This window comes from Octopus sinensis, unplaced genomic scaffold (assembly GCF_006345805.1).
Source record: "Octopus sinensis unplaced genomic scaffold, ASM634580v1 Contig15942, whole genome shotgun sequence".
Lineage (NCBI taxonomy): Eukaryota > Metazoa > Mollusca > Cephalopoda > Octopoda > Octopodidae > Octopus > Octopus sinensis.
Genome location: NW_021834014.1, coordinates 23,664 through 51,367, shown reverse-complemented (window position 1 = coordinate 51,367; position 27,704 = coordinate 23,664). Strand labels below are relative to the sequence as shown.

General features: G+C 40.2%; 1 protein-coding gene across 1 annotated transcript in view; it reads left to right on the top strand.

Moving 5' to 3' along the window:
- Window positions 1-7,090: 7,090 nt before the first annotated feature.
- Window positions 7,091-27,704, top strand: part of LOC115230619 (alpha-mannosidase 2x) — a gene marked incomplete at its 5' end in the record, with an annotated part of 44,255 nt that continues 23,641 nt past the window's right edge. Inside the window, 2 exons of the mRNA XM_036499735.1 lie at window positions 7,091-7,302; window positions 17,905-18,082. Of these exons, the coding sequence (XP_036355628.1) occupies window positions 7,091-7,302; window positions 17,905-18,082 (390 nt within the window). The remainder of the gene's footprint in view (window positions 7,303-17,904; window positions 18,083-27,704) is intronic.

Genomic DNA, 27,704 nt, shown 5'->3' with positions numbered 1-27,704 from the left:
TTTAGTTCGTTTTTCCAAGCTTTCCTTTTCTGATACTAACCCTTATTTTTTTCGAAGTAAGGATAACACGTTCATTCACACACATTAATACATCTATGCACATGCTTTGTTATATATATATATATATATGTGTGTGTATGTATCCTTGTGACATTAGGATACACATCTTAGAAGAACAGAATGGAGTAAGTGGAGTAAGAACACACACAAAAACGAAAAATTTCGCTGTAGAGGTCACTGATGTGTGATGAAAGATTTCTGGACAATGGACATGTGTTAAAATAATAAAATAAGAGCAGTAATAAATGAGTGAAAAAAAATATAGAGAGAGTGTGTGTTTATTTGACAAAAAAAAAATGGCCATCCCAAAATACAACAATATCTCTTTCGTACACGATTTCACATCAGGAATCTTGCAAAACAAATTGATAAACACTTATGTATATATATAATATCATCATCGTTTAACGTCAGTTTTCCATGCTAGCATCGGTTGGACGGTTCAACTGGGGTCTGGGAAGCCAGAAGGCTGCACCAGGCCCAGTCTGATCTGGCAATGTTTCTATGGCTGCATGCCCTTCCTAACACCAACCACTCCGTGAGTGGAGTGGGTGCTTTTACGTGCCACCTGCACAGGTGCCAGACAAGGCTGGCAAACTGCCACGATTGGATGGTGCTTTTTACGTGCCACCGGCACGGGGACCAGACGAGGCTGGCAACGGCCACAATCGGATGGTGCTTTTTACATGCCACCGGCATGGAGGCCAGTCGGGGCGGCGCTGGGAACGGCCACGTTCGGATGGTTCTCTTATGTGCCATCGGCACTGGTATCACAGCTACAATATCCATTGATGTTGATCGATTTCGATTTTGATTTTGATTTTGATTTTTCATTTTCACTTGCCTCAACAGGTCTTCACAAGTAGAGTTTTGTGTCCCTAGAAGGAAAGGTATGCATGAGTGGGCTGGCGATGTCCCAGGTAGAGGCCATGGGTTATGGTCTCACTTGCCATGCCGGGTCTTCCCATGCACAGCATACTTCCAAAGGTCTCGGTCTCTGGTAATTTCCTCGGTGAGACCTAATGTTACACACACAAATTGGAACCTAGTGCAACTCCCCGGCTTCCCAGTTTTCAGTCAAATTGTCAAACTCTTGCCAGTATGGAAAGTGGACGTTAAATGATGATGATGATGATGATACACACACACATGTATTGTATGTATATGTATCTACTTACATATATGTACGTATATTCCTACCTATCCACATACATACATAGTAAGGGTTTCTTTGTTTCTATCTACCAAATTGTGAACATATCAATGAATTCCAGTATTTTAAATCGTGGTTTGTTCCCATTAACGAGGATGGCTGGATCTACCTCACTCTTACAGCAATCGCTCTCACACCATCTCGCCAGGCTTTGGGTGTCCTCCCTCCTCAGCTCCGAAAAAGTCATACATATATATATGTATGTATATGTGTGTGTGTGTATATATATATATATATATATATATATATATATATATATATATAATGAAAAAAATGGAGTTAACGCAGGTTTAAACAAGTATTTTTACTTTCCTTCTTTTCTGGATTGGTCTGCTTCTTGGCATCCTTCTGGCCTCAAGCCTAAAGTCACTAATGACTAGCCTATGCTGAAGGGTACAGTCTTCACCCAGGAGGGTGAATAGTATCAGTGGAATTTTCGAAACATGTGTTGAAAGTAAAAATACTTGTTTAAACCTGCGTTAACTCCATTTTTTATTCATATTATTCAAAATATTCAACGTAAACACGAAGTTTCAACCTTTATAAACAAGGAGTTACAACATCTTTACTCGTGAAATTTTTGCTGCCCTGGTAACTATTTATTTATTTTTCCGTGTTAATTGTTAACAAGGTAAAAATACACTCATCTATTTATATATATATATATATATATTCTTTTTTCTATCTGGAGCATCACCTTTACCCTTGTAGCAGTTGACTATAGTGCTGCTACGCCAGTCATTGGGTATGACTCCATTATGAACTACCTGGTTTACAATGCGGGTGACTAGGCCGTAGCCCACACCACCAGATGTCTTAAGCATCTCAGCAGTGATTCCTGATAGGCCAGGGGTTTTCCTGGCTTCATACCCTTAATTGCTTTATCTACTAGGATAGCTGGTCCCTCTACTGGGTCAACATTTGGCAGGCTCTCCTTCTCCCATTCATTCTCCACATTCAGCAGTCTTTCATAATAGCTTCTCCAAGCCTTTTTCTTTTCAGAAACATTGAAAGCAAGTGCACCATCATCCATGCGGACACATTTCTCTCCTCTGACATCACAATTTTCTCTCACACACTGTCTAGCAATACGAAATACCTCAGTTCTTTGGTCCTCACATCGCTGGACATTGGCAAACTTCTTTTCTGCTTCACCCTTGTCTATGTATACCTGCCGCCCAGCCTCCCTTCTGACTACCTGGTACAGTTCCCTGCTACCCCCATCTCTCCAGGCTTTCCAGGCCTGTTTCTAATGGCTTTGTCTACTGTACTATTCCTCTACCACGTAACTCTAGGTCTGGAAGGGACTTTGCACCATCCAGAGACTTGGTTTGTGGCACTCAGCAAGCTGTCCCGTAGGAATTTCCAGCTACCTTCTATGTCCAACGTCTGTAGCTCCTCCTCCCTCTCATCAAATTTCTTCATGAGGATGTCCCTAAATCTCTGACCATGTGATGGGTTCTTTAGCTTCCAAATCCTTCTTTTCTGGATTGGTCTGCTTCTTGGCATCCTTCTGGCCTCAAGCCTAAAGTCACTAATGACTAGCCTATGCTGAAGGGTACAGCCTTCACCCAGGAGGGTCTTTGTATTTAAGAGCAACCCTGCATCCCGCTGTCTGGTGAGGATGAAGTCTATTTGGCTAGCGGAGTCCCCTGACTGATAGGTTATAAGGTGACAGTCTGGCTTCCTGAAGTTAGTGTTACAGATTAAAAGGTTACATGCATCACAGAACTCCAGTAGCCTAGTTCCTGCCTCGTTTTGGGAACCAATACTATGGCCCCTGTGTACCCCAGTGAAGATACCGGATTGCCACCCAACACGCCCATTAAAGTCCCCAGCCACAAAGATGAGGTCCTTGCCACTCGTCTTTGAGGTAGCCTGTAGAAAGGTATCATAAAAGTGGTCCTTCTGATCATTTGGCAGCCCCGCATCTGGGGCATAGGCGGAGATAATCGTAGATGTGCCATTCTGTAGGAATAGCTTGAACTTAAGCACTCTATCGCATACCCTGACAACCTCTATGACATTATCCACCTATTTCTCCGCAAGGAGAATGCCTACATCCCCTACACCATCCATGTTACTGTGCCAGAAGACTTTATACCTATGTGCCTTGCCTGTAAGGACCCTAGCTGAAGCACCTCTCCATCTTACCTCTTGTATGCAGCATACATTAACCCGTCTCCTTTCAACCATCTCTACAATCTCACTAGACCTACCTTTCAGTGTACCAACATTGATAGTGCCAACTTTGAAAACTGGGAAGGTAATGTGGGGTGAGGTTTGGGGAGGAGGGATGTAATTCAGTGCCTGAAAAGAAGAGGGTTGTTGTGGTGATCATTTTTTAGGCATGAAGGACCCAGAGAGGGTCATAGCCAATCTCATTAGGGAGAGAGTCTGCTTAGATGAGATGCGTTCGGTTTTGTGCCAGGTAGAAGCATCACTGATACCATATTCATGGTTCGACAACTGCAGGAGAAATACCTAGCTAAAGATAAACTCCTCTACATAGCTTTTGTGGACTTGGAGAAAGCCTTTGACAGGGTCTCCCGATCCCTTATCTGGTGGGCGATGTGGAAACTGGAGATTGATGAATGGTTAATAAGGGCTGTAAAAGCCCTATACAGAGAGGCCGTCAGCGAGTTTAGGATTGGCAATAAGTATAGTGAATAATTCCAGGTAGAAGTAGGGATCCACCAAGGTTCAGCCCTCAGTCCCCTTTTATTCATCATAGTCCTCCAGGCAATAACAGAGGAATTCAAAACGGGTTGTCCCTGGGAGCTCCTCTATGCTGATGACTTGGCTCTCATAGCAGAATCACAACCGGAACTAGAAAAGAATTTTCAGATGTGAAAGCTAGATTTAGAATCAAATGGCCTTAGAGTCAATGTAGCAAAGACCAAAGTTCTAGTAACTAGAAAGGCAAACACACCACACACCCTTTCGGGCAGGTGGCCCTGCTCAATTTGTAGAAAAGGTGTAGGTAGAAACTCCATAAGATGTACCCAGTGTAAGTTATGGACACATAAGAGGTGCAGCACCATCAAACGAAAATTAACCGAGAAGATAGCTTTCATGTGCGGCAGATGTACAGGTGCAACAGACACCATTGCTTCTCAGAAAACAGATTCCATTACACTCCTGGGGAAGAAACTAGTAGTTGATAGTTTTCACTACCTGAGTGATCAAGTTAGTAGTGGGGGTGGATGCTCAGAGAGTGTTACCACTAGAATAAGAATAGCCTGGGCAAAGTTTAGAAAGCTCCTACCCCTACTGGTGGCAAAGGGTCTCTCGCTCAGAGTGAAAGGTAGATTGTACAACGCATGTGTGTGTACTGCCAAGCTTCAAGCAGTGAAACATGGGCTGTGACTGCGGAGGACATGTGTAGGCTTGAAAGAAATGAAGCTAGCATGATCTGCTGGATGCATAATATCAGTGTGCACACACAATAGAGTGTAAGCACCCTTAGAGAAATGATGGACATAAAAAGCATCAGATGTGGTGTGCAAGAGAGATGTTTTTGTGCTGGTATGGTCATGTACTATGGATGGTTGAGGAGAGATGTGTGAAGAAGTGCCACTCCCAAACAGTTGAAGGAATCTGGGGTAGAGGTAGACCCAGAAAGACATGGGATGAGGTGGTCAAGCATGACCTTCAAACGTTGGGCCTCACAGAGGCAATGACAAAAGACCGAGACCTCTGGAGATATGCTGTGACTGCAAAGACCCGACAAATAACGTGAGTTCATGGCTGTTTCCTGCACCAGCCCATCCAAAGTGCCTTGGATCGTAGGACAGCCAGCTGTGCTTAACTTGGATCATAGGGCGACCTACTCTGCTTGAGGAGACTTATTGAGTCAAGTACATGAACATAAAAAAAAAGTAAAAATCAAATGGAAATTGTGGTTGTAATACCTGAGCCGGTGGCACGTAAGAAGCACCCACTACACTCACGGAGTGGTTGGCGTTAGGAAAGGCATCCAGCTGTAGAAATACTGCCAGATCAGACGAGCCTGGTGCAGCCTCCTGACTTCCCAGACCCCGGTCGAACCGTCCAACCCATGCTAGCATGGAAAACGGACATGAAACGATGATGATGATGATGTATGTATGTATATATAAATATATATAAATATATATATATATATATATATATATGTCATCATCATCATCGTTTAACATCTGCTTTCCATGCTAGCATGGGTTGGATGATTTGATTGAGGTCTAGTGAACCAGATGGCTGCACCAAGCTCCAATCTGGTCTGCCAGAGTTTCTACAGCTGGATGCCCTTCCTAACGCCAACCACTCCAAGAGTGTAGTGGGTGCTTTTATGTGCCACTGGCATGAGGGCCAGTCAGGCGGTACTGGCAACGGTCAGGCTCAAATGGTGCTTTTTATGCACTGGCAACAATGTTTTTTCACGTGCCACCAGCACAGGTGCCAGTAAGGCAACGGAGGCAGCGATCACACTCAAATGGTGCTTTTTACGCACCACCGGCATGGAAGCCAGTTTGTTGCTCTGGCAACGATCACTCTCGGATGGTACTCTTAGCGCTCCACTAGCATGGATTCCAGTCATCGATTTTCATTTTTATATATATATATATAAAACTCTGAGTTTCAGATGCCGAAGTGGGAATCCACGACATCTCTTCGGTTATCTGGCTATTTGAAAACTAGTCAGATAACCGAAGAGATGTCGTGGATTCCCACTTCGGCATCCGAAACTCAGAGTTTTATCTTGACTATCGAGTAATGTAACATATTATTGTATAGATAAATTTCCTCTATTTACATAATATTGAGGTCTCTTTCTTTCTTTTGTTATCTTACCGTTTTACCAATATATATATATATGTGTGTGTGTGTGTGTGTGAGGGGAGGTCAGAAATTATCTACACTTTCGCCATAACATATATATGTTTATTGGGAGAGAAATATTGAAAAACATCAATACTTATGAGAGTAACAAAGAAACTAGAAAGGTGAGCTAGAAAGAAAGTCGAAGGTGGCGAGCTGGCTGAAAGATTAGCACACTGGGCGAAATACTTAGCTGTATTTCGTGTGTCTTTACGTTCTGAGTTCAAATTCCGCCGAGGTCGACTTTGCCTTTCATCCTTTCGGGGTCGATAAATTAAGTACCAGTTATGAACTGGGGTCGATGTAATCAACTTAATCCCTTTGTCCTTGTTTGTCTCCTCTATGTTTAGCCCCATGTGGGCAATAAAGAAATAAGAAACTAGAAAGGTGATTGTGGGATGTACTAGAAATATCAGTCAAATCTCTCTTAAATCACACATCTTTTCACCTGAAAATACATTCCTTTTTTTTTGTACCAAAATGGCTTCTCCCATGGTTTTTAAGTGCATTGTGCAAAATATTTGGTTAATATTGGTCTGAAGTAGGGTGGGGGTGAGATGAAAAAAATCATAAATTTTCCAAAAATTTTTCCCACAAAAAGATGCCCACCATCATTTTGAAGGCCAGAGGTGGAAAAAAAGTTGGAAAAATCCTCATCAAAATGGAGAAAATCTAACTTACATGGACGTCTTGATCTAAAACTCTGCCCAAATGTCTTGTTAAACAAGTTCAGATTCCTCTCTGATTCACTCCTCAATCAAAATTTTTTCATTTGAACTTTTTCTGAAGTAAGATTGTGTGGAGTTGGTAAAGTAGTAATCTATCTGTGGGGTGTGATTTTCTGTGAGGCATGATGCAATTGTTACCTTCTATTTGGTCCTGAAATTACATAGAAAATAACTCATTGGCTCAGGCTGTCTCATTTAAAGTCACTCATTTAAAGTCACTCATGATCAGGATGTTTTTGCTGTTGTTATTTCAGATGATTCTGGTCGTACAGACATCTTCTGTCACATGATGCCATTCTACTCCTATGACATCCCCCACAGCTGTGGGCCTGATCCCAAGATCTGCTGCCAGTTTGACTTCAACCGCCTGCCAGGAATGCGCTACAACTGCCCCTGGAAGGTTGCTCCCGTTGTTATTGATGATGAAAATGTAGCAGCAAGGTAACTCATCAGATTACAACCATCTTTAGTTTCTTTTGCATCCTTTTTTGTTGTATTTTTTGTTTCTGTTGTTATTGCAGTTGTTGTTTAACCCCAGGTCTATCATTGATTAAGCAGCTCTCGACTGAAAGGCTTTCCACCTATGACCACCCTGTTATTTTGTATATCAAGGACCATACATAATCCAGTGCATCCTTCTCTTTTTAGGAGATTAGTGTGTGATACGGTGAAGGCACATGGTTTAGTGGTTAGGGTATTCAGCTCACAATCATAAGTTCAATTCCTAACGATGCATTTTGTCCTTGAGCTTTACTTCACGTTACTCCACTCTACTCAGCTCGCGGAAATGAGTTGTACTTGTATTTCAAAAGGCCAGCCCTGTCACACTCTGTGTCACGCTGAATCTCCCCCGAGAACTACATTAAGGTTACATGTATCTGTGGAGTGCTCAACCACATGCACGTTAATATCACAAGCAGGCTGTTCTGTCAATTGGATCAACTGGAACCCTTGTCATTATAACCGAAGGAGTGCCAGTTGGTGCTAGTCTGATAAGGTGAAAATTTATCTGCCATTTCTAGTGGAGTAAACAATCACAGAGGGTTTAATCATCAGCTTCTTGCTATTGTTTTGTCTCAGAGCATACATGTGATCAGGGATATTCTGGCCTTGACTATCCTGTTTTATTGTTCTTCCCAGCTAATACATATTTAGGAATATATCCACACACTAACACACACAAAAGTCAGTGATTTCAACAATCTTGGTATGCCATGGATCAGCCCTTATCTCCTGATCCACTAATGACTACTCACACACACACACTGCAAAGATAGTACTAAAAATAATATGTAGCTGTTCTTTTGTTTCCAATTCTCAGGAATTCTTGATTCTGGGGATGATCTTCCCTTCCCATTTAGTGTGTCATAATTGCCACCAGCCATTTATTTACTTTTCTTGAAGTGAAGATTATTTCAATTTATCAAGAGGTCAGGTGTGGCTGTGTGATAAGAAGTTTGCTTCCCAACCACATGGTTCTGGGTTCAGTTCCATTGCATGGCACCTTGGGCAAGTGTCTTCTACTAAAGCCTTGGGCTGACCAAAGCCTTGTGAGTAGATTTGGTAGATGGAAACTAAAAGAAGCCTGTCGTATATATATATATATATATAGTAAAATTTCTTTGTGTATTGTATAGGCAGAAGTTTGAAGTGTTCAGATAAAATCCCAAGACGCAAGATATAAAGAAATATTAAGGAGAGTTGAAATAGGTTCAACAATTTATATAAACATATATTGTGCGGTGGATCGATGTATATCAGTTTTTAAATATACAAATGTATCAGTCATTAAATTATTAAAGCATATCAAAAATCTATGCAGAAATAGCTGTGAGGTATAGATGTGGTTGTGTAGGCAGAGGAGTGGCTATGTGGTAAGTAGCTTGCTTACCAACCTCATGGTTTGGGGTTCAGTCCCGCTGCATGGCACCTTGGGCAAGTGTCTTTCACTATAGCTTTGGGCTGACCAAAGCCTTGTGAGTGTGTTTGGTAGACGGAAACTGAAAGAAGCCTGTCATATGTATATATGTTTGTGTGTCTGCGTTTTTACCCCCGACCATCTCTTGACAACCAATGTTGGTGTGTTTACATCCCCGTAACTTAGCAGTTCAACGAAAGAACGAAAGATTAAGTACTGGGCTTACAAAAGAATAAGTCCTTGGGTTAATTTGTTTGACTAAAGGCGGTGCTCCAGCATGGCCACAGTCAAATGACAGAAACAAAAGAATAAAAGAACACAACTATATAAAAATTTAATATACATATATAAATAGAATGAGATAAATTTATAAAAGTGTAGATGTATAAAATTATAGCTGTATAAAGATATATATAGAGACATTTAGAATCACAATCGTATCAAAAGGCACTGTAGAACAGTGTCATAAAAAATATTTAGAAATAAATATGCCCTTACGAGAAGGTGAATAAAATAAAGTCTTAGGAAAAGAGCGAATAAAGAAAAATCACAGTGTTGAGATTAGATGTTTCAGAAAATATATGTGAGTAATCCAAGAAAATAGATAATTCTGTTTAAATAAACTGTTGGTGGTAGTCCTCTTACGGCCATTTCAGGGGCACAGTAATTCATAGATTTTAAGGGTATTTCCACTCTAAAAATTGGATACTGCCTCCTTCATCAGAGAGAGCATATTATTCAGGATTCTCATTTTGTACAATGTTGTAATTGGTAGATGAGATTTACTTATATAGGGAGATGCACTTATTAACTGGAAGAGGAAATGTTATAGCAGTAATTATAGGAAATACAATTTAGAAAATGTTTTAAATGTTAAGCAGGTAATAATTGATCAAGATGAAGTCACAGTATGGCAGGAGTATAGAGATTAAGTGAAATATAGATAATTAAAACTTTAATGGTTAATCTATTGAGGTTTATCAAAATATTTAAATGTTGAACATTCAAGAACTTATTTAATGATCTAGGGTCATATCAACGAAGAATATTTGTGGACTATTATACAATTTACATACATATACAATTATATTGTATGTGGGAGGGAGGAACTTCTGCTATTACAGATCAAAACAATGAGTATTGCATATTTTTTGGTTTAACTTCTTGTATATACATAGCTAGCATTGTAGAAAATTTATATTTTACATTGGCAAAAGAATTCAAGTGGGCCCTATAGTGACATTTAAAGTCTATAGTACTTCCTATATAAACTATATGAAATTAGGTTTAGGGTTAGGATTTGGACTTGCTCAATAGAACTGAACCATATGCTCTGAAAACACCACATTTTACAATGAAGGACCATAAACCTAACTTTCAAAGTAAACCATCCATTCAGTTAATATGTCCTACAAAATCAGACTTGGGCAAGATTAGTAAAACAATTTTAGATAGAGCATTACCCCGAATTAAAGAAAATGTAGAGCTCCCCCTTTGGAACTCTGCCAGTGATGTAATTACATGGTTTCATTCCCTCAAGGACAAACATCACATTAATTTCATTCAAATTGATATCTTGATTATTACGCTTCAATAACACCAAATTTACTGAGTGAAGCATTATCATTTGTTCAAAACTATACAACCATTTCTGCATCTCATATAGATATAATCCTTGCTGCTAGAAAAAACCTTATAAACTATAATGATAAAAATTGGACCTGAAATACTAACTCTTACCTTTTTGATATAACAATGGGCTCTTCAGATTCAGTCCAAATAACAGACCTTGTGGGACTGTTTCTTCTTTCAAAACCATATCAAGCAAACAGAGAAGCACAAAGCAATCTTTGCACCCACCAGATCTTGTCAAACTGTCCAACACATACCAGTATGGAACATGAACATTGAACAATGATGATTTTATGTGTGTGTGTGTGTATCATCATCATCATCCTTTAATGTCTGTCTTCCATGCTGGCATGGGTTGGACAGTTTGACCAGAGTTGGCAAGGTGGCGATCTTCACTAGGTTCAAGTCTGATTTAGATTGGTTTCTACAGCTGGATGCCCTTCCTAATGCCAACCACTTTACAATGTAAGCCAGATGGTTTTAACATGGCACTGCACGAGCGCTTTTATGTGACACTGGTACAGGACTCTTGCAGGTCAATCCCCTTCACCAGGGGGAGTGGTCATCTTAACATTTCTTGAGTGCAGCAAGGCACCAGGTATCATGGCCCTTTGTTGAAAGGTTCAGCATCCTGAGGTCGTCCTTCAGGTCTTCGTACCATGTCTTCCTGGGTTTCCCTCTTCGACATGTTCCTTCCACTTTGAGAGATTGGCACTTCTTTATGGAACTGTCGGCATCCATCTGCATCACATGACCATACCAGCACAGTTTTCTCTTTCAATACACCAGCACTCTGTCAAACCTGTACACTTACATTACATATCCAGTGGCGCATACCAACCTCATTCCTCTCTAGCCTTCACTTGTCTTCTGCATTCAATGCCCATGTCTCAACACCATGTAGAATTACTGTTCGTATACATGTGTCACTACTACTAATTTGTTCCCTTAGGTAGCAGAAATTATTCACTGCCTCTGATGAGCTTCCAGGACATTTGAGAAAATCGATTTGCCTAGTATCTAGTTTTAATGGGCTCCTCTGCATCTTACACAAACACTACTTTCTCTGATAACCTTCATATTATTCCACTGCACTTCTTGTATGTCTGTGGCTTATACTAGGTACACCATATGAAATTCTTGCCAACACCTTTCCTACAAATCAAACAGGTAGGGTCTTGTCTGTTTTCTTGCTTACAAAGACCTCAGTTTTTTAGATTTTAGTTTTTTCTTCCACACTTGGAATTTCTTTTCTATCTCTATATAATCTGCTATGATCATCAGCATATAGTAGTTCCCAGGGGCTGCCTGTCTTGAATTCTTTGATGAATGCCTACCTGCACACCAAATTCTTTGCTCCATACATGGCCTGCACAGCTTTCACATGTCGCTACCTCTAGCCTCCCCGGAGCCCACCATATCACACAACTGGGTACTCTATTGAAGACTTTCTCTAAATCAATGAATGCCAGGTGTAATGGTTTATTCTTAGCTAAGTACTTCTTTTGCAGTTACCTGCCTAATAGCATTAGTAGTGCTTCTCCCTATGACAAAGTCAAGCTGTATTTCATCTAGCCTAGCTCTACCCCTAATTAATTGGGCTATAAGTCTGTAATTTTCATCAGCAGGTCCAGGAGCTTGATGCCTCTATAATTGCTTCTACTTAAGGCATCTTCCGGTGAGTTGTGTAGCAACTAACACCACTCACCTGGTGTTAAACCTTCCTGAATAACTTGTGGGTGACTAGCCTGTATCCTACCTTACCAGATATTTCAAGTATCTGCGCTGTGATTCCAGATGGATCAGGGGCTTACCCTGCTGTTCACCAGGATAACTGGTCCCTCTGTTAGGTTCACATGAGGGAGACTCCTTTATTCCATTCATTCTCCATATTCAATAGCCTTACAGAGTAACTTTTCCATACCTCTTTCTTGTCCGCATCACTAAGTGCAAGCATATCAACTATTGTACACACTTCTCTCCTACAATATCTTGATTCTCTCTGACACACTGTCTCACAATCAGGAACACCTCAAGTCTCTGATCTTCACAATGTAGGACATTGGCAAATCTCTCTTTTGCTTGTGGCCTAGCTTGATAATCCTGGTGTCCACCCTCCCTTTTAACTTTGTGATATGATTCTTTACTACCTCTTCCTTTCCATTCTTCCCAGACTTGTTTCTTATCTTTCATGGCCCTGTCAATGTCACTGTTCCACCACAATGTCACCCTTGGTCTGGCAGAGGCTCTGACCCAACCACAGGTTTAGTCTGTTGCCCTCAGTAGATTGTCCCATGGAAACTTCCAGTTGTCCTCTACATTCATCATCATCATCATTATCATCATCGTTTAATGTCCGCTTTCCATGCTAGCATGGGTTGTATGATTTTGACTGAGGGCTGGTGAACCGGATGGTTGCACCAGGCTCCAATCTTGATTTGGCAGAGTTTCTACAGCTGGATGCCCTTCCTAACGCCAACCACTCTAAGAGTGTAGTGGGTGATTTTTATGTGCCACCGGCACAAGGGCCAGTCAGGTGGTACTGGCAACAACCTCAATCAAATCCTTTTACACATGCCACCAGCACAGTTGCCAGTAAGACGACTTTGGTAATGATTACGCTCGAATGGTGCCCTTTTACGTGCCACTGGCATGGAAGCCAGTTAGCTACTCTGGCAACGATCACGCTCAGATGGTGCTCTTTGCACCCTACAAGCACGGGCACAAGTGTCAGTAAGGTGACACTGGTAACGATCACGCTCGAATGGTGCCCTTTAAGTGCCACTGGCACGGAAGCCGGTTAGCTGTTCTGTCAACGATCACACTCGTATGGTGCTCTTTGCACCCTGCCAGCACAGACGCCAGTCATCGAACTTGATTTTGATTTTGCTTTTGATTGATTTGATTTCACTTGCTTCAACAGGTCTTCGCAAGCAGAGTTTTAGTGACCAAAGAAGGAAAAGGTTACGTACAAGTGGGCTGGTTACACCCCTGGCATAGGCCATGAGATTATGGTTTCATTTGGCTTGCCGGGTCTTCTCACGCACAGCATATTTCCAAAGGTCTCGGTCACTAGTCATTTCCTTGGTGAGGCCTAAAGTTCGAAGGTCATGCTTCACCACTTCATCCCAGGTCTTCATGGGTATACCTCTTCTACAGGTTCCCTCAACCGCTAGGATGTGGCTCTTTTTCACACAGCTGTCCTCATCCATTCTCGCCACATGACCATACCAGCACAGTCGTCTCTCTTCCACACCACATCTAATACTTCTTAGGTCCAACTTTTCTCTCAAGGTACTTGCACTCTGTCGAGTATGAACACTGACATTACGCATCCATCGGATCATACTGGCTTCATTCCTTGCGAGCTTACGCATATCCTCAGTAGTCACAGCCCATGTTTCACTGCCATGTAGCATGGCTGTTCGTACACATGCGTCATACAGTCTACCTTTTACTCTGAGCGAGAGGTCCTTTGTCACCAGCCGAGGTAGGAGCTCTCTGAACTTTGCCCAAGCTATTCTTATTCTAGGAGCTACACTTTCAGCACATCCACTTCCGCTACTGACTTGGTCCCCTAGGTAACAGAAGCTATCAACTATTTCTAGTTTTCCTCCCTGGAATGTGGCGGAAGTCGGTTTCTGCACATTTTCAGTGTTTATTGCTCCTGAGCATCTGTCACATACAAAAACTTTCTTCCCAGTTAGCCTTCCTTTGATATTACTGCACCTCTTATGTGTCCATAGCTTACACTAGGTACATCTTATAGAGTTTCTACCTATGCCTCTACTACAGATTGAACAGGGCCATCCACCTAATCCTTGTCTCCACACTTGAAACTTTGCCTCTAGTTCTGATAGTGACTCAGCAATTAGAGCAAGGTCATCAGCATATAGGAGCTCCCAGGTGCATCCTGTCTTGAATTCTTCCTTTATTGCCTGGAGGACTATGATAAATAGGAGGCGGCTGAGGATTGAACCTTGGTGGACTCCTACCTCTACTCGGAATTCTTCACTGTACTCAATGCCAATCCTCACCTTACTAACCGCGTCCCTGTACATGGCTCGCGCAGCTCTCACTGATGGACCCCTATGGCTACCCTGAATTGCCAACCCTCACCTTACAGCATCCATGTACATGGCTTGCACAGCTCTCACTAACCATTCATCTATCCCTAGTTTCCTCATTGACCACCAGACAAGGGATCAGGGGACCCTGTCAAAGGCTTTCTCCATGTCAACGAAAGCCAGGTACAGAGGTTTATCTTTGGCTAGGTATTTCTCCTGCAGCTGTCTCACCAGAAATATGGCATCAGTGGTGCTTTTCTCTGGCATGAAACCAAACTGCATCTCATCCAAGCTGACTCTCTTCCTAATCAGTTGGGCTATGACCCTCTCCATAACCTTCATTACCTGATCCAACAGCTTGATACCTCTGTAATTATTTGTATCTAAAGCGTCACCTTTACGTTTGTAGCAGTTGACTAGTATGCTGCTACACCAGTCATTGGGTCTGACTCCTTCGTGTATCACCTGGTTAACTATATGGGTGACTAGGCTATAGCCGACACTGCCAGATATTTTAAGCATCTCTGCAGTAATTCCTGATGGGCCTGGGGCTTTCCCTGTCTTCATGATTCTAATTGCCTTAACTACTAAGGAACTGGTCCCTCTGTTGGGTCGATATTCGGCAGACTCTTTTTATCCCATTCATTTTCCTTATTCAGCAACATTTCATAATGGTGTCTCCAAACCTCTCTCTTTGCATCCTCATTCAGCACAAATGAACCATCATCCATGCAAACACATTTCTCTCTTACCACATCACGATTCTCTCTCACACACTGTCTTACAACATGAAATACCTAAAGATTTGGTCCTCACGGCGCAGAACATTGGCAAATTTTTTCTTATCTGCTTCCCCTCTGGCTAAATAAACCTGCCTCCTAGCTTCCCTCCTGGCAGTCTGATACACTTCCCTTCTACCACCGTTCTTCCAGTCCTTCCAAGCCTATCTCTTTTCTCTAATAGCCCTGTCAACAACATCGTTTCACCACGACGTTATTTTGGGTCGGGAGGGGACTTTGCACCATCCACAGATCTGGTCGGTGACCCTTAGCAGGTTGTCCTGTAGGAACCTCCAGTTGTCTTCTATACCATGTGAAGCTATACCTCTTCTATTTCATTAAAGGCTTCAAGTAATATGTCTCTAAATCTCTGTCCATTTGCAGGATCTTTAAGTCTCCAGACCCTTCTTCTCTTTGCTGGTCGTCTTCTGGGCATCCATTTAGCCCTGATCCTGAAGTCACTAACTATTAGTCTATGCTGTGCGGTACATTCTTCGCCTGGGAAGGTTTTGGCATTTATAAGCAGCCATCTTTCCTTTTTTCTGGTGAGGATGTAGTCGATCTGACTAGTGTGTCTGCCAGCGCGGTAGGTGACTAGGTGGCTGGCAGGTTTTCTAAAGTTAGTATTGCAAACCATAAGATCATTTGTGTCGCAGAACTCCAGCAGCCTGGTTCCCTCCTCATTGCCAGTGCCAAAACCGTAACCTCCATGTATGCCATGGAAGCCCCTGACATATTGTCCAACATGTCCATTGAAGTCGCCACCCACAAAAGGAAGGTTCCTGTCATTCGTCAACGCAGTAGTTTGCAAGAGGGTGTCATAGAATCGGCCTTTCTGTCCATCGGGTAGCCCTGCCTGAGGGGCATAGGCTGAGATAATGGTTGCTAACCCATAATGGAACACTAATCTTATCTTAAGTATTCTGTCGCATACTCTGACTATCTCAGTTGCTTTATCTACCCATTTCTCCGCAAAAAGTATACCCACACCCCCAACCCCGTAAGTGTTCCCTGCCCAGAAAATCTTGTTCCTGTGTTCTTTGCCTGTGAGGAACCTAGCAGAACCTCCTCTCCACCTTACTTCTTGGATGCAGCACATATCAACACATCTCTGTTTAAGCATTTCAACAATCTTACCAGACCAACCTTTCAGTGTGTAGATGTTGAGAGTGCCAACCCTGAGGGTGTAGGAGGTATGGGCCCTAGAGACCCTGGGACAGGTGACAGTAGCTTCATGAAGCTGAAAAGAAAACTCGCATTTGGCAGAATTCATAAGCAAACAATGATCTTAAGTTCAACCTGCTTACACTAAACTATCATGTTTTGCACTGTATGATCACTACCTTATATAGTAGGGGTGGGGTTGGCGTAAAGCCTTTAGGTGTTCATGGGAGACAAGCAAAGGAAGACGAGATAGGGACTTTCAGTACAGGTCGAGGGGGTGGGGGCGTTTGTACTGCCGCGAACTGGCAACCATGGGCTAGGAATTAAGAGACAGAAAAAGGCCGATAGATATCTATCGGCATATAATGTAGGAATTAGACAGAATGAAGGCCAATAGATGAGCCAGTGGGTGGGGGGTCAGAACACGCGAGCGGAATGGTTCCTGGATTTGGAGAAAGACAAGATTAGAGATGAAATTAGAGACGAAAGACTATGTGAACGTGTGATAAATTTTCATGAGTGAAAGAATATGTCTCTATTCCTCTTTCCTTCTCATCAAAGGTCTCATTAAGAACATCACTAAATCCCTGCCCATTTGAAGGATACTTGACATTCCATAACCTCCTTTTCCATATTAGCTTGTGTCTTTGGATCCTTCTGGCCCTAAGTCTGAAATCACTAACCACTAGCTTATGTTGAGTTGTACATTCTTCACTTGGGTAAGATTTTACATTTATGAGAATACACCTGTCATTGTGTCTGGTGAAGATGTAATCAATCTGGCTGGTGTGCCTACCAGAAGATTGGCCAGTTTCCTGAAGTTGGTGTTGCAGACCAGTAAGCCATGAGCATCACAGAATCCCAGTAGCCTTGTCCCCACCCTCCTCATTTCTTGAGCCAAAGCCCCATGCACACCCTGGAATCCATCAGGGTGTCTTCCAACATGACCATTGAAGTCCCCTGCCACTATGAGAACTTTGTCATCTTTTGTTGTTGAGGCAGTCCATGGAAGAGATTCATTGTTATTGAACAAGGTTATTCTTAGCGTAATAATTCTATCACATACCCTGACTACTTCAATCACCTTATCCACACCATTTCTCTGCCTGTAGAATATTCATGCCACCTAAACCAAAACTAGCATAACCATGTGGTTTGAAGTTCATTTTATAACTACATGCCTTTTGATTTCAATTCTATTACGTGGCACTGTGGGCAAATGTCTTCTCTACAAATCTCTGAGTTTCAAGTGATGACTGTACTTTCAAAATGTGTGAAGCAAAAAATCCTTTACTTGAGAAACAGTTAAGAATTATCAGCAATAGGAAGGGTGTCTAATTTTAAACAATGCCTCAGTAATATAGTCATCTAAGCCATACTAGCAAGGAAATATGAACATAAAAAAAAAGATTAATTAATCTGTTGCCATTTTTCTTGTGTCAGTTTGTCTGAGTGTCTGCTTGTCTCTCTCTGTCTTTACCAGGGCTGAAATGTTACTCGATCAGTACCGCAAGAAATCTCAGCTATACCGACAGAACATTGTACTGATACCTCTGGGTGATGACTTTCGGTATGACAAGTCCAATGAATGGGACCTGCAGTATCAGAACTACAAGAAGCTGTTTGACTACATGAACTCCCATCCAAAAATGAAAGTTGATGTGAGGACTCCACTGTTTTTTTACTCTTTTTTAAATTGGGTTTTCACTTGTATTTCTACTGATGAACTATAGATCTATATATATTTACATACATATACACACATGCATGCAATAACATATAGATTCACTTGCATGAACATGTACACACATACAGAATATTTATACAAAAAGAACTCAATACTTAATGTGCTTATATTTTATTATAGCTAGGAAGCCACAGCAATGATGCAAGGGCTGATAGTTTCATGATAGGCCTTCGTGTCAGTTGTGTATCTCCTCAGCTGTAATAAAATATTATAATGTATGTAAGTATATCTGTTTGTGTGTGTTTCTTTTCCTCACGTGACCATCTTTCTTTTCCTCTACAGGCGTTCAAAAGAGCAGACGTGTTTCTCTCTCTCTTCTATCTTTTCTCATTTAAAAAGAAAATGTTTCTCCCAGCATTCACTATTTTCCTCTCATTCTGCTCTAATGACCCTCCATGTTTGCTTTCATTCGGTTTCCTTCTATGTCTCCACTGTCATGGGTTTTTTCTTCCCAAATTTGACCCTCCATAAATCCTAAATTTTATTTCAGAAATTATGGGAACAACTGTCTTTAAAGATTCATATTGTCATTGAATGCTCGACAATTGACGAAGGGCCCTTTCTCTGTATTTACTGGTCCTGTTTTCCATTTTTGTCTCGTTGTTTAATTATTTAACTCATTTGTGTACGTATTTCATGTTATTTACACCATTAGTGACGTCCTGTACTCATATAAGCATATGTATATATATAAACTAGCAGTATCGCCCGGTGTTGCTCGGGTTTGTTTCGACCCTTTGGAATTGGAATTTTTGAAAAGTAAAAATTTTGCATTATGTAGCTTGTTAATCTCTTCAAGTGAACATTTTTCTGGTTGAAATACACCGAAAAGTGGCAACACAGCAGTGAAAAAATCGTAAAAAATAGGGATTTTCATAGAAAAAAGCACCTTTTTGATGTAAATAATTTTTGGTGTTAACATGATCCGATTTGAATTTTATCTTCTACAGAAGGAAGAGCAACCCTTCTTCTATCATACTCTCAATTTTGGTCAACTTGCGCCACAGGGTCTCGGAGGAGATAATGTTAGTTGAAGGCTACTAAACCTGCCGCACACAGACAACTTCAGCTTTATATAGAGAGAGATAACACACACACACATTAATACACATACATACATACACACACACACATGTATGTATGTATGTATGGATGGATGTATGTATGTATATATGTACATCTGTCCACTTCTTGCCATATTTTTATCCTTCACTTCCTACACACACACCCACACACACACATGCACGCACACACATACACACACACACACACACACACACACACACACACACCTTCTTAGCTTACAATTTCTTTCTTTCAACAATTGACAACTGAAGTACGCTCCCAAATTAATACTACCAAAACTTAGCGACAGAAAGTAAATTAAAAACCAACTTACCTTTTGTGTTGAGTTATCATGGCAATTCGACCGTCTGATTTGCTTAAACCCATCTCTTTTCTTCAACTGAACTTACTTCCTATCGTTTCTTAAAGACCTTTGTGAAATGTAGGAGTGTTTTTTTTTTGTTCATTCTCGAGAAACTTTTGTTTCCTCGACACTAAAAACTAACGGGAACTAGACAACAGTCCCAGTACAATTGGTGTAATAGTGTAACTCATAATGTGAGCGGCTATATGTCTTACGAACACGTATGCTCTAGCTTGGTCTTGGCCATAATAGCTTTCATGCTGTGTTAAAAGAGAATGGATGCCCTATGTAGGCAAGCGGGGAATGAAGCATGGGTAAGTAAATATGGGTAATTTTCACCATATGTCAGTGAATTGTTGGTGTGTGTTTGCAAATGTGTTCGAATGAGAAAGTGAATTGTGTTTCGCGCCTTTTTTTACTAATAACAAACACACACGTGTGTGTTTGAGTGTTTGTATGTAGTTGTTTGAAACATTTGTGTTTGTCACTGTCATATATGTATATGTTTGCGTGTCTATGTGTGTGTGTGAGGAGTAAATCGTTATGTATTTATTTTTTTCTCTGTTTCCTCTCTGTATATTTTTTTTTGAGGAGTGGTTTAAGCATTAATAAGAGAAAGTAGCAGAATGTGTGATGTTGAATAAGAGTGGTAGAAAGAGGATATAATAGTGGTGTACACTTGCAAAGAGAAAGTAGCAGAAAGTGTGGTAATATTTTGAGTAAAAGTTGAAATGAGAGAGGCAAATCGTAAAATATTTAGTTTTATCGAATTTTTGCTTAATTGGGGGTCAAATTGAAAAATATTTATATGCCATGACCCAATTGAATCTACTTCGAAAAATCATAGCTAAATTCCAATTGAAGAAATTCTATATTGTATTAAAAACAAACATAGAATGGTTACCTCTATACTTTTATAGTATACTAGCAGAATTGCCCGGCGTTGCTCGGGGCTGAATTGCTTGAAAGTACTGTTAATGATTGCACTGAATTATGATGATTATTCAGGCAAATATTGATATAAGTTTACGGTGGGAGATAAGGACTTAACGATCAAACGTGTGCCATTGCATTGTTTTGGGGGAACCAAATTTCTGATGAGCATTATAGGGGCACCAACTTTAAGTTTGAGAAAGTGTGGTGGTAGTCCGGGGTGCTCAAAGGAATTGAGTACCTCTATTGGATAGTTGATGACGTCCTCTAGGTCAGGAGTTGTATCGATAGACTGATATACATAGACTTCCCCAGGAATGAGTTTTAGCATTTCATCATTAATATGGTGAACAGTTTTATTCCTCGGGGCCAGTATAGCCTTTTTGCCAATCCAATCCATATTCTGATAATTAGCTTGTAGATCTGGGAACACTGCATCTCTGAGATCAGAAGGCGTCTTAACAATGGTACAAATGGAATCGATGGCAATATTACCATTTTCATCCCTGGTATTTTGCCTTCGCCAAGTGCAAGGAGGGTGTGAGGAAATGCTGCTGATGTGATATTACGTCGCATATGAGCACGCATATTGGTGTGAAGTTTGAGAGTTACTTCCCTTTATTTAAAAAATATGCATTAAAATGGAAAAAAATGATGGTAAATTATTTGTAAAATCATAGACTCATCGTAGACGCGCGCTAATACCCAGAAGGGCTCGATATGAATCACGACTATAAGATACCCGGTTTTGGTTAAACTGCATCGCAAAATGTGGGAGTAGTTAGGAATCTAAATCGGAGTAGACAGACACACAACATTTCTTTTATATATGAATATTTTCGTCCTAAAAAACTTTGTATGGATTGAATGGTTACCTCTATGGAAATATATACATGCACATTATACATACATGTGTGTATAGATGAATATATAAATACATTTAAATATCTATATACACTTTTGGTCGATCTTTCTGTTTCTTAGAGATAACTTTAGATCTTATTTTCGTCCTAAAAAACTTTGTATGGAGTGAATGGTTACCTCTATGGAAATATATACACACATGTTATACATACATGTGTGCATAGATGAATATATAAATACATTTATATATCTATATACACTTTTGGGCAATCTTTGTGCTACTTAGAGATAACTTTAGATCTTATTTTCGTCCTAAAAACTTTGTGCGGAGTGAATGGTTACGTCTATGGAATATATACACCACATTATACAATACATCTGTGTATAGATGAATATATAAATACATTTAAATATCTATATACACTTTCGGGCGATCTTTCTGCTACTTGGATATACTTTAGGTGTTATATTCGTCCTAAAACACTTTCCTGTCACACACTCACGCACACGCACACACACACACACACGCGCACCCTCACACACACACACGCACGCACACACACACACACACACGTTAGCTTACAATTTTATTTATATATTTGCGTGTCTATGTGTGTAAAGAGGAAGTGGGAATGCAGAGTGAAAGAGTCAGTCACTACAAAAAGTGAATTACTTTCACTTTATTCGTTGCACTCTGTGTGTGTGCGTGTGCTGTAGCCCACACTAAGAAAAGCATTTGACTTATACACCACAATGTGAGTTTTCTCTAAATTTTGCTTAATTGGGGTTGAAATTTTAAAAAGTGGACCTGGCAAGACCCGATGCATTCTACTCTTAAAAATGCTAGGTAAATTGTAATTGAAGAAATCCTATATTGTAGATTTCTATAAGAGACAAAGGGAGGCAGATAAAATCTACCTTTTATAATAAGAGATGATATATATATCTCTTATTATAAAAGGCAGATTTTATCTGCCTCCCTTTGGGAGTTATACAAATCTACAATATAGGATTTCTTCAATTACAATTTACCTAGCAATTTTAAGAGTAGAATGCATCGCGTCATGCCAGGTCCAGTTTTTTAAATTTAAACTCCAATTAAGCAAAATTTACAGAAAACTCACATTCTGGTGTGTGTGTCAAATGCTTTTCTTAGTCTGGTTTACACCACACGCAAACGCATACACACAGTGGGCAACGAATAAAATGAAAGTAATTCACTTACTGTAGTGAGTGATTCTTTCACTCTGCCTCCCACTTCCTCTTTCCACACATAGACACGCAAATATATAAATAAAATTGTAAGCTAACGTGCGTGTGTGTGTGTGTGTGTGTGTGCGCGCGCGTGTGTGTGTGTGAGGGTGCGTGTGTGTGTGTGTGTATGCGTGTGCGTGAGTGTGTGACAGGAAAGTTTTTTACGACCAATATAAGACCTATATCCAAGTAGCAGAAAGATAAGACAGTTAGGTGTGATTTGAGGGAGATTTGGCTGCTATTTCTACCATGTCTAGCTGCCATGTAGGGGTCTCCCTCATAGGCTCATACATACATATATACATAGATAAGACAGTAAGGTGTGATTTGGGGGAAATTTGGCTGCTATTTCTACCAGGTCTAGCTACCATGTAGAGGTCCCCCTCATTGGCTCATATATATATACATACATAAGACAGTAAGTGTGATTTGAGGGAGATTTGGCTGCTGTTTTACCAGGTCTGTTAGGCCTTCTCATGTAAACTCAAGCTTTCTCATGCCTTGAACATAAGACCAAAGCAGAGAATGTATTCTTTTATTCTTCTACTTTTTCCAGCCATTGGTCTGTGGCCATGCTGGGGCAATGCCTTGAAGAATTGTAGTTTAATGAATCAACTCCAGTTTTATTTTTGTAAGCATTGTACTTATTCTATCTGTTTCCTTTGTCAAACCACTAGGTGACAGGGATGTAAACAAACCAACATTCGTTGTCAAGCAGTGGTGGAGGACAATCACAAGCACAGACACGCACACACACACACATACATGCATACACATATACACACATACATACATACATACATACATATATATATATGTGTGTATATATATATTGCAGCGTGGAAGGTGTTTCTAAGCCATTTAAGAAACACAAAAAACCGTTACATTCACTTCAACATTTAAATTTAATTTGCCAAAATATTTTCGTCGCTTTGAGACCGCGACCTGTTCACTGACAAAAATATCGTGCTAACAGGTCGCGGTCTCAAAGCGACGAAAATATTTTGACAATTAAATTTAAATGTTGAAGTGAATCTAACGGTTTTTGTGTGTTTCTAATAGCTTATAAACACCTTCAACGCTGCAACTGTTTTCGTTCCAGCACACGATCTCAGATCAAGTCACTTGCTATGCAAGTACATCTCTGTAACTATATATATATATATGTCTGTGTTTGTCCCCCTAGCATTGCTTGACAACCGATGCTGGTGTGTTTAGGTCCCCGTCACTTAGCAGCTCGGCAAAAAGAGACCGATAGAATAAGTACTAAAAGGTGGTGCTCCAGCATGGCCGCAGTCAAATGACTGAAACAAGTAAAAGAGTAAAAGAGTAAAGAGTATATTGGTAAAAACAGTAAGATAACAAAAGAAAGAAAGAGACCTCAATATTATGTAAATAGAGGAAATCTTTATATATAAAAGTGAGGTTGTGTGTCTGTCTCCTACGATTTAGATTCCTAACTACTCCCACATTTTGCGGTGCAGTTTAACCAAAACCGGGTATCTTATAGTCGTGATTCATATCGAGACCGTCTGGCTATTAGCGTGCGTCTACGATGAGTCTACGATTTAAAAAAAAATTTACCATCAATTTTTCCCATTTTTAATCCATTTTTGACATATATAAGGGAAGTAACTCTCTAAAATTTATTATTAAATCTCAGAACGTAAAAAGCTACAGTAACACCCCTCCCCCTTTGTGGTTAGCCATATTGAGATGGCTATTATACTTTACATCTCTAAAAATGCTTATATAATTATTTCCCTTACAAACCCGAGCAACGCCGGGCGATACTGCTAGTGTTGTTATAAAAAGTGTTTATTTACTAACGTTACACAGTCTATATTCTGAATTCCTATCGATTCAGGTGTTAATGTATTGGATAGTGTTTATAAGAATACTTTATTGAAAACATTTGTTTATAAGTTGTTAGTGACATCGAAGCGCGGTCAAAGTATTTGCAAGTGTGGCAGATAGCCTCATTCAGTGGATCTCAACTGGGGTCCACATGACTCTTGGAGATCCATATAAAATTTTTTTATAAATTATGAGTTATTATGGTTATTCTTCTACAATGCACAAAATTTTCAAGTTAATCTCTTATTATAAAAGGCAGATTTTATCTGCCTCCCTTTGGGAGTTATACAAATCTACAATATAGGATTTCTTCAATTACAATTTACCTAGCAATTTTAAGAGTAGAATGCATCGCGTCATGCCAGGTCCAGTTTTTTAAATTTAAACTCCAATTAAGCAAAATTTACAGAAAACTCACATTCTGGTGTGTGTGTCAAATGCTTTTCTTAGTCTGGTTTACACCACACGCAAACGCACACACACAGTGGGCAGCGAATAAAATGAAAGTAATTCACTTACTGTAGTGAGTGATTCTTTCACTCTGCCTCCCACTTCCTCTTTCCACACATAGACACACAAATATATAAATAAAATTGTAAGCTAATGTGCGTGTGTGTGAGTGTGTGTGTGTGTGTGTGTGTGTGCGCGTGTGTGTGTGTGAGGGTGCGTGTGTGTGTGTGTGTGCGTGTGCGTGAGTGTGTGACAGGAAAGTTTTTTACGACCAATATAAGACCTATATCCAAGTAGCAGAAAGATAAGACAGTAAGGTGTGATTTGAGGGAGATTTGGCTGCTATTTCTACCATGTCTAGCTGCCATGTAGGGGTCTCCCTCATAGGCTCATACATACATATATACATAGATAAGACAGTAAGGTGTGATTTGGGGGAAATTTGGCTGCTATTTCTACCAGGTCTAGCTACCATGTAGAGGTCCCCCTCATTGGCTCATTATATATACATACATAAGACAGTAAGGTGTGATTTGAGGGAGATTTGGCTGCTGTTTCTACCAGGTCTGTTAGGCCTTCTCATGTAAACTCAAGCTTTCTCATGCCTTGAACATAAGACCAAAGCAGAGAATGTATTCTTTTATTCTTCTACTTTTTCCAGCCATTGGTCTGTGGCCATGCTGGGGCAATGCCTTGAAGAATTGTAGTTTAATGAATCAACTCCAGTTTTATTTTTGTAAGCATTGTACTTATTCTATCTGTTTCCTTTGTCAAACCACTAGGTGACAGGGATGTAAACAAACCAACATTCGTTGTCAAGCAGTGGTGGAGGACAATCACAAGCACAGACACGCACACACACACACATACATGCATACACATATACACACATACATACATACATACATATATATATATGTGTGTATATATATATTGCAGCGTGGAAGGTGTTTCTAAGCCATTTAAGAAACACACAAAAACCGTTACATTCACTTCAACATTAAATTTAATTTGCCAAAATATTTTCGTCGCTTTGAGACCGCGACCTGTTCACTGACAAAAATATCGTGCTAACAGGTCGCGGTCTCAAAGCGACGAAAATATTTTGACAAATTAAATTTAAATGTTGAAGTGAATCTAACGGTTTTTGTGTGTTTCTTAAATAGCTTATAAACACCTTCAACGCTGCAACTGTTTTCGTTCCAGCACACGATCTCAGATCAAGTCACTTGCTATGCAAGTACATCTCTGTAACTATATATATATATATGTCTGTGTTTGTCCCCCTAGCATTGCTTGACAACCGATGCTGGTGTGTTTAGGTCCCCGTCACTTAGCAGCTCGGCAAAAAGAGACCGATAGAATAAGTACTAAAAGGTGGTGCTCCAGCATGGCCGCAGTCAAATGACTGAAACAAGTAAAAGAGTAAAAGAGTAAAGAGTATATTGGTAAAAACAGTAAGATAACAAAAGAAAGAAAGAGACCTCAATATTATGTAAATAGAGGAAATCTTTATATGTAAAAGTGAGGTTGTGTGTCTGTCTCCTACGATTTAGATTCCTAACTACTCCCACATTTTGCGGTGCAGTCGTGCAGTCGTGATTCATATCGAGACCGTCTGGCTATTAGCGTGCGTCTACGATGAGTCTACGATTTTAAAAAAATTTACCATCAATTTTTCCCATTTTTAATCCATTTTTGACATATATAAGGGAAGTAACTCTCTAAAATTTATTATTAAATCTCAGAACGTAAAAACCTACAGTAACACCCCTCCCCCTTTGTGGTTAGCCATATTGAGATGGCTATTATACTTTACATCTCTAAAAATGCTTATAGAATTATTTCCCTTACAAACCCGAGCAACGCCGGGCGATACTGCTAGTATATATATAGTTCACAGATGAGATCCAGAGACTCTCTGTAGTGCTCAAAAGATTCAAACTTAGACTTCAGGGGATCATTCCACAAGGTAAAGAAAGACTATCAGAGGGATCAAGTTGAGCAGGTATAGAGGCAATTATGCAGATAAGCAAATTAAACACATGGAATAAAATTTATACAGGCACAGGAGTGGTTGTGTGGTAAGAAACTTGCTTCCCAACCACATGGTTCCAGGTTCAGTCCCTCCATGTGGTACCTTGGGCAAATGTCTTCTACTATAGCCTCAGGCTGACCAAAGCCTTGTGAGTGGATTTAGTAGAATAAGTCGTGGGGTTGATTTGTTTTACTAAAGGTGGTGCTCCAGCATGGCCACAGTCAAATGACTGAAACAAGTAAAAGAATAGAAATTCATCATCTAAAACCTTCCACCTTTTGCTTTCTCTCATTTTTGCATGTAGACATTTTGTATTTGATCTATTTACTATATTTAATATATTTGTTTAGCCGCATACTTGCCTCTATCTCTTTTTTTCCCTTTCATTCTCTGTCCATTTTTTCCCTCTTAATCCTTTCTGATGAAGAGCATATGCTTGAAACACAAAAGACTTTCCCATTTTTCCTGAGCATTAAACTAATACACCTGCTTATTGTTCCTACACCTGTCTTCATCTTTTGCTTTCTGTAAATATCAGATATGTGTGTGAGTATATATATATATATATATATATATATATATACGTACAAATAAAATTATTTTATTTTAACGCAGAGTTGCTGTTAGAACAGCAGAAATACTGGGTAAATTCCCCTTACAAGGCACAAAAATTTGTCAACAACCAGCCATGGGACTCGAGCCCTTATCCCT